Source organism: Ahaetulla prasina, chromosome 7 (genome assembly GCF_028640845.1).
Source record: "Ahaetulla prasina isolate Xishuangbanna chromosome 7, ASM2864084v1, whole genome shotgun sequence".
Taxonomy (NCBI): Eukaryota; Metazoa; Chordata; class Lepidosauria; order Squamata; family Colubridae; genus Ahaetulla; species Ahaetulla prasina.
In genome coordinates, this window is record NC_080545.1 from 83,697,888 (window position 1) to 83,715,435 (window position 17,548).

The 17,548-nt window shown below is 37.6% G+C and overlaps 1 protein-coding gene across 11 annotated transcripts in view; it reads left to right on the top strand.

Annotated features, from left to right (window-relative positions):
* ERC1 (ELKS/RAB6-interacting/CAST family member 1) overlaps window positions 1–17,548 on the top strand; it is a 176,379-nt gene that overhangs the window by 131,232 nt on the left and 27,599 nt on the right. For all 11 annotated transcript variants that reach the window (XM_058189594.1, XM_058189601.1, XM_058189593.1 and 8 more), the window contains one exon: window positions 625–769. In XM_058189594.1, the coding sequence (XP_058045577.1) occupies window positions 625–769 (145 nt within the window). The remainder of the gene's footprint in view (window positions 1–624; window positions 770–17,548) is intronic.

Genomic DNA, 17,548 nt, shown 5'->3' on the forward strand with positions numbered 1-17,548 from the left:
ATGCTGACAGTTTTGTTGAGCAGGAGGAACTTCCTCAGTACTTCTGGAAATATTGAGGCATGATCTCTTGCTGAGAGTTCTTTTTCCATTTGACATGCTAACAGTTTATATTGCATTTAGTAGGGCGTTTTAAGTTGAAAAATGAACTGAAAACTCTTTTAAACTTAACGTTTTAAAATGATACGGTAAACTTATCATTTAACTTGCATGTAACTTGCTCTGAGTTTAACTGGAAAGAGGTTGTTTTCGGAAGCTGTCAATGTGTGCATGTGTACATACAGCTTTCTTGCATAAAGGGGATATCCAGGTTATAGTCATATTTAAAGGGACTGTCAGTTCTCTGATAGAATCTCACTGCTATCATTAACTATCCCAATAGATTTATTTAGCAAATAACTTCTGCTATAAACTCCAGTGAATGCTAAGCCAGTGGGGCTTATAGTTCCCTCAACATATCATCACTTTCAGAGTCCTAAAATGACCATAGCTTTAACTAGATGCATCCTGATATTTTAAAGCAGGAATCGGCATTGAATTATGAACATGGCAAGATACATTTGCATATTTTGAGCAGGGTGAGTGAAATTAATCAGTTCTGTACTTTCTTTTCTTTTCTTTTTCCAGACAAGAAGCCCTTCTAGCTGCCATTAGTGAAAAAGATGCCAACATCGCTCTCCTGGAGCTTTCATCCTCTAAGAAAAAAACTCAAGAGGAAGTCGCTGGATTAAAACGTGAAAAAGACCGCTTGGTTCAGCAGCTGAAACAACAGGTACTTTCACAGCGCTCTGCGGCATTTAGCTTTTCAGGAACAAATGCTCTTGATTCCTGCTTCCTCTAGCACCTCTTTCTTCTAGAGAGGAATATCTCAACCTTAGACATTTTAAGACGGGAGTTGGAAATCTGGGAGTTGAAGTGCACACATCTTAAAATGCCCAAGGTTGAGAGACATTGCACTAGATGACTTATCATATTTTTTGGAGTATAAGATGCACCATTTTCCCCCCAAAAAGAGGATGAAAATCTGGGTGCATCTTATTTCTGAAAAAAGCATCAGAAATGGAGCTTCAGAAAAAAAGCCCCAAATGGAGCTTCAGAAAAGAAGCCCCAAACAGAGCTTCAGAGGCTTTTTTTCTGAAGTTCTGTTTTGGAAGCTTTCAGAGCAGATTTTTTTTTTTTCTGAAACAAAGTTTCAAAGGCAGGAAAAAAACCAAAAAAAAGCAAGACACAGAGCTCACAACCAAGGAACCTGTTGCTAAAATTCACCTCTGGCCACAGCTGATTGGAGGCATTCTGGGAGGCCAATCCACCTGCCAATCAGCTTTTTTCTTATTTTCCTCCCCAAAAACTGAGGTGCATTTTATACCCCGGTGCGTCTTACACTCTGAAAAATACGGTATGCTTTTCAAATTTCTCAGAAAATGGAAACACCACTACACCAAAGAGCCAGGCATTCTTTTTTCAATTTCCATTATAGTTAGCAGAGAATTTACCCAGAAGGCTTTCCTGCTACTAGAGTGAGAACCAAAGGTTATTCTCCTGCTTTCTTTCTTTTTTTTCTTTTGCTCTGTTTTGTATGGATTATGTCCCTGAGCTATAGTATGTTTGTGATAGCCACCTTGGAAAAATGAACATATTTTTACTAGTATTTTTATGGAAAGAAAGTAATACATGGTTGGTGGATTAACATGCTTAATAAGGAGAAATGTTTATCTTTTCTGCTTTTTGTGTTACCCAACAACTGCACTGATTTTCCTGTATGGTCCTTGCTTGTGGGGTGTTATACAGCATATGGCTAATTGTGAAGGGGCCGTTTTAGTAAGAGTCCACTATTTGTGAAATATTCTTTGGCAGAAAGTAATATTGGGGGCCTAATTTACTATGTTTAGTGCCAGCATCCCTTTTTTTTTCTTTTAAAATTTTTAGTTTTCTTAAGTTTGTTCTTCTGTTGTACTTATAAGATATTTATAATATCTGGATATTTATAATATCTGGACCCAGCTGTTTTAGGAAATTATCGTCCAGTCTCCAACCTTCGCTTTACGGCGAAGGTTGTAGAGAGTGCGGTGGCATGTCAGCTACCCCAGTACCTGGATGAAACTGTCTATCTAGACCCGTTCCAGTCCGGCTTTCGGCCCGGATACAGTACGGAGACGGCTTTGGTCGCGTTGGTGGATGATCTCTGGAGGGCCAGGGATAAGGGTTATTCCTCTGCCCTGGTCCTATTAGACCTCTCAGCGGCTTTCGATACCATCGACCATGGTATCCTGCTGCGCCGGTTGGAGGGTTTGGGAGTGGGAGGCACCGTTTATCGGTGGTTCTCCTCCTACCTCTCTGACCGGACGCAGACGGTGTTGACAGGGGGGCAGAGATCGACTCCGAGGCGCCTCGTGTGGGGTGCCGCAGGGATAGATTCTCTCGCCTCTCCTGTTCAACATCTATATGAAGCCGCTGGGTGAGATCATCAGTGGTTTTGGGGTGAGATACCAACTGTACGCTGATGACATGCAGCTGTACTTTTCCACCCCAGGCCACCCCAACGAAGCTATCGAAGTACTGTCCCGGTGTTTGGAAGCCGTATGGGTCTGGATGGGGAGGAACAGGCTCAAGCTTAATCCCTCCAAGACGGAGTGGCTGTGGATGCCGGCACCCCGGTACAGTCAGCTGCAGTTGCGGCTGTCTGTTGGGGGCGAGTCATTGGCCCCGATGGAAAGGGTGCGCAACTTGGGCGTGCTCCTGGATGGGCGGTTGTCTTTCGAAGACCATTTGACGACTGTCTCCAGGAGAGCTGTCTATCAGGTTCGCCTGATCCGCCAGTTGTGTCCCTTCCTGGACCGGGATGCCCTATGCACGGTCACTCATGCTCTCGTTACCTCTCGCTTGGACTATTGCAATGCTCTCTACATGGGGCTCCCCTTGAAGAGCACCCGGAGTCTCCAGTTAGTCCAGAATGCGGCTGCGCGGGTTATTGAGGGAGCAGTTCGGAGCTCCCATGTAACACCTATCCTGCGCAGACTGCACTGGCTGCCTGTTGTCTTCCGGGTGCGCTTCAAGGTGTTGGTTACTACCTTTAAAGCGCTCCATGGCTTAGGACCGGGATACCTATGGGACCGTCTACTGCCATCGTCTTATCTCCCAGCGACCGGTGCGTTCTCACCTTAGGGTGCCGTCAGTCAAGCAATGTCGACTGGCGGCCCCCAGGGGGAGGGCCTTCTCTTTGGGGGCTGCTACCCTGTGGAACGAACTTCCCCCTGGACTTCGACAATTACCTGACCTTAGGACCTTTCACCGCGAATTTAAAACTTATTTATTCCGTCTTGCTGGACTGGCTTGAATTTTTAAAATTTTAAATTGATTTTATGGGTTTTAAATTTCTGTAAATTTTATAGGGAGATATTTTATTTAAATGTGGCCAATTGAATAAGTTTTTTAAGGGTTGTTCTTAGTATTGTATGTGTACTTTTTGTATTTTATTCTGCTGTGCACCGCCCTGAGTCCTTCGGGAGAAGGGCGGTATACAAATTAAAATATTATTATTATATTATTATTATTATTTGGTACTCTTGATTTTTTGAAGACATTATTTTCCCTTTGTTGTTTTTAATTAATTTTAGATCCCCTCTAGTTGCTTTTTGCAGATGACCTTTTGCCATTTTTCATACATTATTTCCTAAAGAGGAAATATAATTGTCACCATATATTGATTGTCACCTCACAGTAACTACTACAATCCTTTCCCAAAACATAGGTGGTTTATGTTCTCATCTGGTTCATGATAGAATATAGATTGGGAAACTGTTTCCTTACAGGTCTGAAGAATAAACAGGACTGCTTCAGGAATATAATGCGATCTAATGGAGCCCAGATATTTTGATGAGGATAAGATAGTATACTCATAACTGAGCCCTATTTATGTGCAGTAATAAGTCCAAATAGTTGGAATTACTGTATTTGTATATAATTTAAACCAGGGGTCTCCAATCTTGGCAACTTTAAGACTTATGGACTTCAAGGCTGGCTGAGGAATTCTGGGAGCTGAATTCCACAAGTCTTAAAGTTGCCAAGGTTGGAGACCTCTGATTTAAACTATCAAACATGTGTTACAATATATTTGTATAACACCTTGTGGCAATGTAAAGTATAATCTGCTGTTCTTCAGATTAATAATAAGAGAAGTCAGTGCAAATTGATTTTCCTGTGATACCTTCAGTAGTTTAGGTTTCAAAAGTTTTGTATGCTCCCCCCTCCCCAGTCACATTATTTGAGTGGACAGCCTTATAAAATTAGTACAGAAAATAAATGATTAAAAATAAATATTTAGGGAAAAAGCTGTGGTTTCCACCTTCAGCATGTTTATTGACATTCAGAGAGTTCTTGTAGTAAGCAGTAAGAAAGTCTGGGAAGAAATAGAGCAGTAATTTGATGCATAGTCAAGTTCAAAGACACAGGTTTTGAACAGGAATGAAAGAACCACAACTTATGGATAAAACTTAATTTCTCGTAGTATGATCAGTAATGGAAGTATTGTGCCAAGTAAAAGTGGTAACAACTGGATAGAAAATGTTTTTGGAAGTAATAATTGAACATACCACTGGAATTGGATTAAATTCACAGGAACATTTCAATTCAGAACAACTTCATTAATAAGTACCGTAGTTGTTACAGAGAGTTGCAAAGGTACTAGCAGGACCCTGAAAATTGGGGCAGAATGGAATTAGGTAGCTGATAACCAATACATGTGGTTCTTTTGGAGGTAATGGAACTGGGGTAAGAATGGTGGCTATATGAAAGGAAATGGTGGTGAGGACACTGTGAGTGATCAGGTTCTTCATGCTGGAGAGGGGAGGATGAATTAAACTAAGAAGACAGTTGTTCTTGGAATCAGAAAAATAGAGAAGATGATAATGGCTGTCAAACTACATTGCATTTCGGCAGTTTTAGCTGCTTAAGAATCACTAACTTTAAGGCTATCAAAGAGTTCTTGGCTGCAAGGAAGATAAGGATGGTGTGTATCTACCCAGTGGGAGAAGACGACCCAAGAAAAAAATCAATTTTTGCTAGCCTTGAGTGATGGCTAACTAAGCATAATTAATACCCTTGATTAACTCAAAGAGGGAGATTCACTTAGCCATCTTCACCATAATAATAACATGAGATGTAATATTATAGGCTGTGACCTTTTTAATCACTGAATAGTAGAAGCACTTGTCAGAAAGTAATTTATTATTTTACTGCATGTCAAGAATGTCCGAAGTTCAGCAAAAAAGTGAAAAGAGGGAACACTAGATGCTTAAGGTAAATGTTACTTATATGATTAACCTCAAGACTGGAAGAGAAACTAATATATTCTATTTTTGACTTACATAATCAGTAAAATTTGGTTCACAAGAAGATATTTATATGCTGGAGTTTATCTGACTAGATCCTCAGTATATGCATTGGTGGCCAATAGGTTTCCAGGCATCCTTGAAAAATGTTGATTTTAATCTGTAAAAGTGAACGTGGCTTTGTTTCTAGAAGACCACTTCCTCCCTGTGGAATTGTCAGCCCTTTGAGGTAGGCCAGATCAGGAGACAAACTTTACAAGAACTACTGGTGCTCTACTATATTGATGTAGGCTATCTATAATAATAGAATCTCGAAAACTTAGAGGTATAGGGGGTCAAGGTGGGGCAATGTTAAGTTTCGTTCTGAACTTTCTCATTTCTTCCCAGGTTTGCTTGCTTCCTTGCTCTCTTGCTTACTTCCTATTAGACTTTGCATTCGTTCTCCAAGGTCTTTTTTGTGGTTCTCTGTCAGAACTGACCTACATGTCTGCCCCACTTGGGGATTCTTTCTCTTTTTTTCATTTACAGTAGGTAAGATGGATGGAGATCCAAAGTCAGGCTTTTTTCAAGATAGTCTTCCCTTGAAGTCTAACCCTGGCCCATTCCATAAAACCTTCAAGACAAAACTGTTTCACAACGACTTTGGAAATTAGAATAGTCAGCATCGTTGATGTTTGTGCTAAATTACTATCCTGTTGATTTGGATTTTTCATTTATATTTTATTGGGTTTTTCTTCTCTGATTTTAATTGGGATTTTTTTGTTATTGCTTTGTAAACCACCATAGATCGTTTAGAATCATACAGTGAGTATAAGCTTAGTAAATTAATAATTATTCCGGCCACATCTGTTTCTGAGGGTACCATTCCTGGTGTGAGTGTACATATCTGCTTTAAATCAGTGAATATACTTTACAAGCCATTACAATAGTAATGCATCTCAAATAGAAGATTTCCACTTGGTAACATATAGAAGAAGGCATGTTTGATCTCCCAAGGGAAGAAATTTAACAGCATGAGCACTCAAGCAAATAAAACTCTGCTCTGGAAGCAGAATTAGTCTAACAAATTGAATTTTAATGTAAGGAAGAATTGTTTCTGATCAGGAGAACCACATCTTGAACAATATGGATGTACCAGTAGGTTTATTTAATCCGCTCCAAAAGCATGAGTTGTTTTATGGTATGTCGTGATCTCCAATTTTTTTTTAGATAGTGTCACTATTTTTCTATTAATCCCTTCTTACCTAATACAAATAGTCCTCAACCTAACTACAACACGAACCAGAATTTCAGTGCTGAGCAACACTGTTGCTTAGCGAGTCATCACATGACCAATTTTACAGTTGTTGTCACCATGGTCATTAAGCAAATCACATGGTTGTTAAGTAAATCTAGCTTGCCTAATTGACTTTGCTTGTTGGAAGCACTCTGAGAAGGTTGCAAATCACCATCATGGCTGCAGGACACTGGAAGCAGCGTAAATGGAAGCCAGTTGCCAAGCACCCAAATTACGATCATATTGACAGCATGGTGGTGCATTGATTGCAACTCTAAATCTTTGGGTCATAAGTCACTTTTCCCTAGGCTGTTGTAACTTCAAACCGTCATAAAATGAATGGTTATTAAATTGAAGACTACCTGTAATTGCAAAGTTAATACAAATAAGGGAGAATATGCGTAGCTCAGGGTTGAAATGAGGGATCCTTGGTGTTCTCTGCCTTGGTTGTTTTCTTGCTGACGTTTCATTAACCAAACTAGGTGATGCAACCCGTATATCCAGTATGTAGAAGTTGTGAGAACTTGGTATACTGTTTTCGGTATGCTACAATATACATTTTCTCAATGAGGTGCCTTCCAGAAGTGTTGGATTTAAATTTCGTTCCCAATCCAGTGGCATGAAGGTTGCCATAAAGCAATTCTTTTACAGTGTAACCTCTCCTAACATTGGTTTCTTTTGACTTTAGATTTATTTATTTTTTGGGTATCCTTACAATTCAGCATTACCTCCAGTATCAAGAATTCTCGTTCTGGACAAGTTATAAGTTCTACTATCCTCTACTCAGAACTCAGCTGATGATTTCAGAGAAGTTATTTTTCTACTGTAGCACATTCTTTCGTGAGGGTCATGCTATGCTACCTGTTAGGACATTTTAAGATATATGTTTAAAAAATTGTTTTGTCTAAAACACGATATATAGTTTGTAGCATGATGCTAAACAAGACTGCTTTTTAACAACATTTAATATGCCTTGGTAATTTCGGAGATTGTTGTTCTCTTATCAGTATGTCCAAGTCTTACACTAAATCTCCCTCATCTTTATCTTTAATTCTGAAAACCAGAATGCTTAACTTCTGCCAAATAAATTCTGAGGTTAATAATTTTTCATTTCCCAAGAATATACAAATATGTATTAGTTAAAATTGAAGATGTTCTGTTTTATGTTGTTTGTTTCTGTATCTCAAAAACTGTCCGCTTAGGTTTCAGCCTTACACCAGATTTAGAAGAATCTGACTTGGAAAAACTGGATCCAGATCAACTTCTTGATTATCTGTTCTTTCTCATTCTTTCCAGATGTTTAAACTGCTGCAAAATTCTGATACATTTGTTTCCTCTTTTTAAAACCTGATTTCTCCTTCCTATATTAGATCCTCTGCCTATTATGATACCACTGGGATTTTATAAACTTTTGGCTTTCCTGGTTCTCCCTCAAAATCTTCAGTTGTCAATAAATCAAACTAAAATTTGCAGCTTTTTTCTGTTACCTCCTCTCCTCTTACTTTTCTGCTTCTGTCTATGATTTCTGATATTTCTTCAACTGAACTTCCTGACCTACAGTAATGCCATCATCTTTGACGAGAGAAGGACACGTAAATGGGAAAAAAGGGTCAAATTTCTCTTTGGGGCAGTTTTTTTCCCCCTCTCCATTCCTATAGACTATATATATTCTCTTATTTTTCCACAATCTAATTTTTTTGTGGGGGGCGGGGGTTGAGTAGTAGTTTGCTGTCAATTTATATAATAGTCCAGTCCAGAATACTATTACAGCAGAATATTACACAGAAACTGATACCAGCTGGGATTGTGCAAAATGAAGTTAGTTTGGCCTCTACAGCAGTCATTTCTATGGGTCACAGCAAATGCAGGATAAACAGAAATAAAATTGGCAAGGGGAGATATATTTTTTTTTTATCCTCAGTAGTTTCAGGAAAAGGATGAGTGAGGGGAGTGACAGAGAAAAAGTAACTTCCACTTCTTCCAAACAACTTCTTACCTCATCCATATATTTTGGCATGCAGATATGTAATTAACAATAAATAACAAATTGATGCTTGATGAAGTTGGGTTGCAGAAGCATCTTTGCAATGACTTAGGAAGTGATTCTTCTGAATTTGCACATTTAAACATAACAAAGGGGAGTGTAATCCCCCAAAATTAAACATCTAAAATCTATCTTTTGCTAATTGATTTTTGCAAAAATATCTTTCAAAGTTACTTTGAAAGTAACTTTGAAAGTTACTGTCATTCAATCCCCAATAGGGTCACAAATTTTATTATACATAGCTAGCAGGAAAATCAGGGTAGGTTTTTTGTTTTGTTTTGCCCCTTTTCATAACTTGTGACAAGTTGACATGTCTGGGCAAAATGCCATCAAACAAAATCATCAAATGGTTTTCTTACAAGTTTTTGGCAGATTTGAGAGAAATTTCATTGCTTAGAATTGAATTGAATTGAATTGAATTGAATTGAAATAATTCTTTATTGGCCAAGTGTGATTGGACACACAAGGAATTTATCTTTGGTGCATGTGCTCTCAGCGTACATAAAAAGACAAGATACATTCATCAAGAATCATAAGGTACAATATTTAATGATAGTCAAGGTTGCTTATAAGCTATCAGATCGTACTAGGAAACAAATAAAAGCAATATAAATTGAAAGATACAAGAAACATGGTTATAGTAATAAGTAGAAAGAGATAGATACTAGTAAGGAAGAGAAGAATAATAGTAATACAGTCTTAGTAAATTATTTGACAGTGTTGTGGGAATTAGTTGTTAAGCAGAATGATGGCATTTGGGGAAAAACTGTCCTTGTGTCTAGTTGTTCTGGTGTGCAGTGCTCTATAGCATTGTTTTGAGGGTAGAAGTTGAAACAATTTATGTCCAGGACGTGAAGGGTCTGTAAATATTTTCACAGCCCTTTTTTTGACTCGTGCAGTATACAGGTCCTCAATGGAAGGCAGGTTGGTAGCAACTGTTTTTTCTGCAGTTCTAATTATCCGTTGAAATCTTGTTTGTCTTGTTTGGTTGCAGAGCCAAGCCAGACAGCTTCATTGTTTCATTACTATTAATTCAAGTACAAATAATTAGCTATCTTAAGAAAATACTTAGGTATTTTTAGGTACTGAAAGATTATGTCCGAGGAAGAATAGGATCTAGATGTTAAGTCAAAAGGTGGCTAAGGACTGTCCTGATTTCCTGAGTTACTGAAGACATGAATAAAATGAAAGTCAGAATTCTTGGTTCTAAAGAAGGAGAGCAGTAGTGAATGAGCAGTGCTTATTCATCAAGGAGAAATCCACATCTAATATTGTTCATAAGCTACACCCATGCCTCTTATTTCCATAGCCATCTCCTTTGTCTACTGGAAAACTAGCCACATTGAGCTTCTGCATCAGATACAGCGAAGGGTCTTGGGAATATTAATCAACAGGCTTAAGGAAAGTACTAGTTTTATAATTCAGCCAAATTTTATTACTTTTCTAAAAGACACAATAGCAAGGCCAAGTAGAATTCTTTCCTTAAATAATGTTGCTATCAGCAGTGTTTACAAGGTGCAGACAAAGGGACCTTCATGTGTGCAGGCATAGCTGTTTCTGGGCTCTTGCAGACAGCCTGTGTTAAGCTGACACTGAACAGTCCCCATCACTTTAGAATTCAGGAATTTCGAAGTATTGGAAAAGGACTAGTTTTTTCCCCTTGCAAAAAATAGTTCCTGGAGTTGGGGTGAGAGAGGGCTGAGGAACGGATAATCTTTTCTGCCTCTGTATCACTGATATGTAATTGATATACCAGTATATATCAGAACAGCAACAAAGGTGATTATGGGACTGGAGGCTAAAACATATGAAGAACGGTACCAGGAATTAGATATGTTTAATTTAATGAAAAGAAGGAGTAGGGGTGACATGATAGCAGTTTTCCAATATCTCAGGTGCTGCCACAAAGAAGAGAGAGTCAACCTATCTTAAAGCACCTCAGGGTCAGAAAAGAAGCAATGGGTGGAAATTAATCAAGGAGAGAAGCAACCTAGAACTAAGGAGAAATTTCCAGACAGTTAGAACAATTAATCAGTGGAACAACTTGCCTCCAGAAGTTGTGAATGCTCCATACTGGAAGTTTTCAAGAAGAGATTAGACAGCAGTTTGTCCAGAATGATAGATAGGGTCTCCTGTCTGAATGGGGTTGGACTAGAAGATCTCCAACTCCGTTATTTTGTTATTCTGATGTAGCTTTGAACTCAGCTATATAAAAGCAAATATACAAAGAAGCACAAGCAGTAGCTCTGTTGAAGATAGGTTGATTAGTCTTCGTGAGATTGGTTGCCATTTAACTTAATTTCAGAACAGTTTAAAGAATTCTTTAGTGCCTAAAGGAAGATTTTTCTTTTAAGGCAATGTGTTGACATTCAGCAGCTGAATAAATCTAAGTCCATATGATCCTGAATAATTCACTTACACATCTTTGGTTAAGAATCAGGCATCCTGCTACTGGGTGTGAAAGGAGTGATAATGTAACACAATTGAAATTCTCTCAGCCTGCTTCACTGCGCTTTTATGATAAAGTCCTTTTCTCATTGTCTCTCCACGATTCTCACTTGTCAAGTGCTGCCTCCTGGACTGTCATTACAGAAGCTAGTCTGGTTTTGAAGTTTCAGATAGTAAATGCTAATAGATATAAGTTGCAGTTTCAAGTGTGCAAAATTGGAATGCCGGTCTTCATAATGTCATAGTTAAAAGACAGTACTGGCTGATATAATTCTATTATACAATTGAAATATAAGGCCAACTCTAAATTTGTGCGGGTAGAATCCTGTACCTATAGGATGTGTGCAATCCTTGAATCCATTTTTTTGCAACTTGCAGAGTCTTATTCAACTGAGTAGTGTAGCTGACTCCCCACCATTTTGTTTGGCCAGTTGGTCATCACTATCGTCTAATGAGTAAGTCCCATACTCTAGTAGGGTTCTTTATGCCAGCTCTCAGGCCTGCAAATGTTCCTCTTAGATGTCTGCCTATTCCCATGTCTCTTCCAGCAGGTGAGAAGAGCAAGAGAAAGAGTATTCACCATCATTTCAACTTCTCTTTGGACAGTATTATGGACTTGAATTCAGTAGGAGACAGTAGAAAACCATAAAACTAAGATGTCTTTCTTTAGATCATTGGTATTAGAAATAACAATAGTTGAATAATTAACTGAGTTTAGGGTAGCTACTCTTCAAGAACGTTTACGTTAAGGATTGTTTTACTCATATTCAGATTCACTTTTTACTATATTAGAAAAGTAATTTCATTTTATTTTCTATTTCTATTGTTTGTCCATGCGTACCAATTTCATTCACTTTTCTTGCTCTATACAAATATGAATATGGATATATAACATCTAGTATGACTCTTCTTAAGATTAGAAGAGTATCTATACTCCCAAACTATGCAAATTTCTTCTTTCATCTTTCTAACATTGGCTGCTTGGCAGTATCCTTTTTACTCCTTGTGATGCTCTTCATTTGCAGTGTTTTGGTGTACGTTAAAATAAAAATGTAATTAAATTAAAAAAACAAGATGGGAGTCAATTAGGAAGATAGTTTAAAAATATTGTTTTGGACATGCCCAGAGGAGAAAGCACATTCAATAGCCAGCAATGACAGCAGTGAGAAGGAGACTTATTGAGGCCATTTTTCAAATGGCTTTAGTGTATTTGTTGCAGTATATCTGTTTGCAAAGAAATATTATATGCATATTGGTAGTTATTACTTAAGTACCCTGTTTCCCCGAAAATAAGACATCCCCGGATAATAAGCCCGATTGGGCTTTTGAGCGCATGTGCTAAAATAAGCCCTCCCCAAAAATACCCCCCCCCAAAAAAAATTTAAGCACATGTGCAGCCAGTCCCCGCCATTTCCTCTGGTTAGGGTTAGGGAGACAGAGCTGGAAATCAGGTAAGACGGCAAGACAAGCCCCATCTTGCTCCACGTGCCCCAAAATAATAAGACCTCCCTGAAAATAAGACCCAGCGCTTATTTTGGGGTTCAAAAAAATATAAGACAGGGTCTTATTTTCGGGAAAACATGGTATGCATGACAGCTGAACTATATCTTGTACCTGTGAATTTAATTGTACTTCTCATCTTCCCTTCAGTTGGCAGAATAAACCATCTTTTCTTTCCGCTTATTCTCATTAAAATAATTGACTTGAAAATCTATATGAAGTAATTAAATTTTTGACAACTCCATTGACATAATTAAATGGTAAAGTTTAAATCTTTTGACTATGCCCCACTTACTCGAGCAGTTTCTTATTTTTTTGATAATAAAATAAAATTATTTATCTATTTATTAAACTTGTATGCTGCCCATATTGCCATAGGTGACATATTGCCATAGGTGACTCTTAAATGAAAGAGTTGCCATAGGTGACTCTTAAATGAAAGAGTTACATTAACATATAATTAAATGAAAGAGTTACATTAACATATAATATGAAAGAGTTACATTAACATATAATATTGTGAGTATATAAAAGTACATTAAGTGAACTGTTATCTACTACCAAGTCTTCTCTAAAATAGTATGTTATGAACAGTTCTTAATAGAATATGAGTATGAACAGCTATCAATAGCCTTGAACAATACATGCAGCATATTTTAATACTTTCATTTAGTACAAACAGGATATTTGAATAGTGCTATAGTTCTGAACCTCTTTATGTATTGATATTACTAAATTGAAAACTCTGTACATTGTTACATCAATTTCTTCAATTATTCCTAAAAATATTAATTCGGAAACATTAATCTAGCATCTAATTATAAGTAACATTCATTCGGGGGGGGGGGGGGGCAAAAAAATCTGATTTTTTTTGGATCCTTTATGGAGCCTTTCATATGTAATAATCTTTCAAAATATTGTGGCTATTGGGCCTCAAATGAATTATTTATGTCCTAGAATAGTGTTAATATTTCCTAGGAAATGATGTTTGGCATGGCAAATCTAACAAAATCACCTTATCAAGAGTCTCTTTTGAAAATGAGATGGATGCCAAATAAATTAAATAAATAAATAAACGTAATATGTTGTTATGTACTTTAAAACATGGTAAATCAGTAGCATAGCCTTGCCTTTTTGGCATTTGACATTGAAATTCAATTTTCATTATTTTGTTCATGACAGGATTGAGAGAAGGACAATTCCAAAGAAAACTTACAGACAATTTAGTATGTTAATGGAAAGCTTGAAGCAGAGATGGAGCAGGATTATCTGTAATCCAGGGAAACTTTTTACATTCAGTCTCTGGCAATAAAGGAACATTACGCAGAGTTTTTCAGTGGAGGTTGTGCATTGAGTTTATACATTTAGTTAAACATGATAGTTTTTCCACATGTGCTTGTAAAAGCATAAAGCCAGTGGCTACTTTGAGGTAAATACGCATTATCTTTCTTGTCACCCAATGAGAGCATGTCCCTTCAGCACTGCAGCATCAGTTACGCCCTGCTCTCAAATTCTTCTAACACAGAGATGTCAAACTCAAGGCCCAGGGACTGGATCCGGCCCACAGGGTGCTTAGATCTGGCCCACAAGGCCACCCTGGAAACAGCAAAGGGCCGGCCCATGGTGCCTCTGCCAGCGAAAACGCAGCCCTCCCGACTCAGTTTTTGCTGGCAGAGGGTTTCAGGAGGCCATTACACCCAAAAACAGAGCTCAGAAGGCCATTTTCTCTGGCAGAGTGCCCAGACTGCTACAGGCACCTCCAACTCAAGTGACGTTGAGCTGGCCATGGCCCCAACGGCCCCCAAAGGTCAAACACAACCCTGATTTGGCCCTCAATGAAATTAAGTTTGACACGCCTGTTCTAACAAAAGTAGAACAAGACTTCGAAGTAAAAGAAAGACGAGTTATTTCCTCTTTTCCTCACGGAGGAGAAAAGCCACAACCAAAATAGATGATGGCAGGCTATCATAGAAAAGAAAACTGCTACATAGGAAGGTACATAGGTACTCTTTGATTGACAGACTGTAAGCGAGAGAGAGAATGGTTCACCAACTGCACTCTTGATGATAATGTAAAACAAAGCATATGTTTTTTCTTCGGAAACTTTCTGGGCAATAAAGCTTAATCTAAAAGGCATCGTGAAAATATTTTTCCATGGTGATACAATAAAGGCATTTCTGTCTGATTGGATAATGATGATTGGATAATGCTGGGTTCTTACAAGAAGCTGTAATGTGCACCATTTATTTGAGATACTTCCACAAAGGGTAGTCTGCCCTTATACTCATATTCCTATTAAATTATCACATGCCCATTGAAACAGTCTACATCCATTCTACAGATACAGAATTGTCTGTGTTAAGCTCAGTAATCAATTGTTGATCATCAAATTACTTACCAGCCATATCAAATTAATACCTATTACTTTCTCCTTCTTTAGTGTATTTGACTATGATATGGATATGTATCTTAAGTACAGGATTGCTCTACAGAAGTGTTTCCTAACCTTGGCCATCTCAGAATTCTTTTCAATTATCAGACTAGCTGTGGAAATCTGGGAGTGGAAATTCACACAACACTGGCAACACTGCCTTATAAAAGTCAAGAAACTAGAAGATATTTTTTTTAAAAATATGCAATTTACATTATTCAACAACAAAATGTCCACTGAAACCAGAAAACAACTTTTCTCTCCTATAGATAATACTTTTTAAATTAGGCCAACTACATCATCTTCTCCATCTGTCACATTCATGAACTAAATGTGTACTAACCTTTCTTCATCACTGCAATCTTAATTTTAGCTGCAGTTTTCTTGAGGCCTCTTAGATTCTATAGCCCTAGATTCAGCTTTTAACTTACTTTCTTTCATATCTCTGTCTTAAAATAATTTGATTCTTGTTCTCGGGCGATTTACTTGAACACTAAAATATTTGAACATTTTAAACAAGTAAAGGCAGAAACAACTCCACTTCTATGTTAATATTTAATTTTTAGTTTAATTTAATTTAAACTGGTTCTTAAATGACAACCCAGTAAGTTAGAGTGATTACAAATTGTTAAAGTGTGCAAATAAACAGCAAATATTCTGTTCAAGATAATCTGCTGGTAGTCTGCTTTATATTCCTGATCTGTATAGGAACATGGAAATCAAAAGAACTTGAGTTATATCATACCATAAGCTGCTATTTTCAATAAAATAATTATCCTATTAGTTTAGAGGTTTCTTGACAAAGTTTTCGAGACATTAATAGATTTGTCAGAATTACTTCTCATCCTGTTACATCATCATATTTTTTTGCAGAAGATTAGAACATTACCGTAACCAATTTTATATTAATACTGTTTGACCTCCTTCTGTAGCTATATTTGTAAAATAGTTTCTCACAGCTTATTTTGGAAGTGTACAGTGTCTAATTTTTGGCATCACAGTAACAAATCTAAATGTTCCAGAAAACAGGGAAAGAAAGAAAACCTCTCAACAAAGATGAATAGTGAAAAAAGTTCATTGCTGTGCCAAAGCATGAATAGCTTCTTCTTAATTGCCATTACTCTTCCTTATCAGAAACCAAGAAACATTCATTTATCCAGGTTTTTTTTTCTTTATTCTTGGGAAAGGAAACAAATTATTAGTCAACCTAGGCCTGCCTTGGCATTGTTAATTTGGAAGTATTACTTTATTATATAGATATAAATATATATCTGTACATTATATTGTATATTTTATATATACACAATTTATAAATTATACGTGCATACACATGCGTACATAAAGTAAATGTTGTCTTTCAATATTACATAGGTTACATTTTAAGATCAAATTATTCTTCTCTAGTAACACTATGCCTCGTGTATTTATGCAAAGTTGTAAAATAATAAAGATTGTTCAAGATTTAAGCATATTTCACTTAAAGCAGTTATTTTCAAATTCCTAATTTTATCTTACTCTTTTTACTAAATGCCACTCTAATTAGCTCTGCCTTGTTCTATAAGCAGACAAAAACAATTCCCAGGAAAAATCTCATTTTAACTGCTGCCTTCAAATGGAGACGTTTCCAACTAGCCTCTGTGAGCACATCCAGCTGTAAAGTGGCAACTTGCACTATCAGTCTAATGTCACTGAATTATGTCCAGAAGGCCTTTACAAAACATCCCTGCATTTCATCCTTCAGCACCAAGTTTTCTTCAGCTTTGCTTCTTTACGCTGGGAAAATGGAAATTCAACTTGGTTCTTTAAAGTGAGATTTTACTTTAGGTTTGGGGGGGGGGGGCTTTATTGTGGTGGCGCAGTGATTAGAATGCAGTACTACAGGCTAACTCTGCCAACTGCCAGGGGTTTGATCCTCACTGTCTCCAGGTTGACTCAGCCTTCCATCCTTCCAGGGTCGGTGGAATGAGGACCTAGAATGTTGGAGGCAATATGCAGACTCTGTAAACGCCTTAAGAGAGAGCTGGAAAGCATTATGAAGCAGTAAGGTAAAAGTAAAGGTTCCCCTCGCAGATATGTGCTAGTTGTCCCCAACTCTAGGGGGCCGTGCTCATCTCCGTTTCAAAGCTGAAGAGCTAGTGCTGTCCGAAGACGTCTCTGTGGTCACGTGGCTGGCATGACTCAATGCCAAAGGCGCACGGAACACTGTTACCTTCCCACCAAAGGTGGTCCCTATTTTTCTACTTGCATTTTTTACCTGCTTTTGAACTGCTGGGTTGGTAGAAGCTGGGACAAGTAATGGGAGTTCACCCCGTTACGCGACACTAGGGATTCAAACCACTGAACAGCTGACCTTTCAATCGACAAGCTCAGTGTCTTAGCCACTAAGCCACCTCATTCCTTTATGAAGCAGTATATAAGTGCTATTGTTATTGCTATCTGCAGTACCAGAAAATGCATCCGAGACATAAAAAATAACCTACCAATCAAGAATAAATGCAATTCTATGTGACTAATATCAGATTATA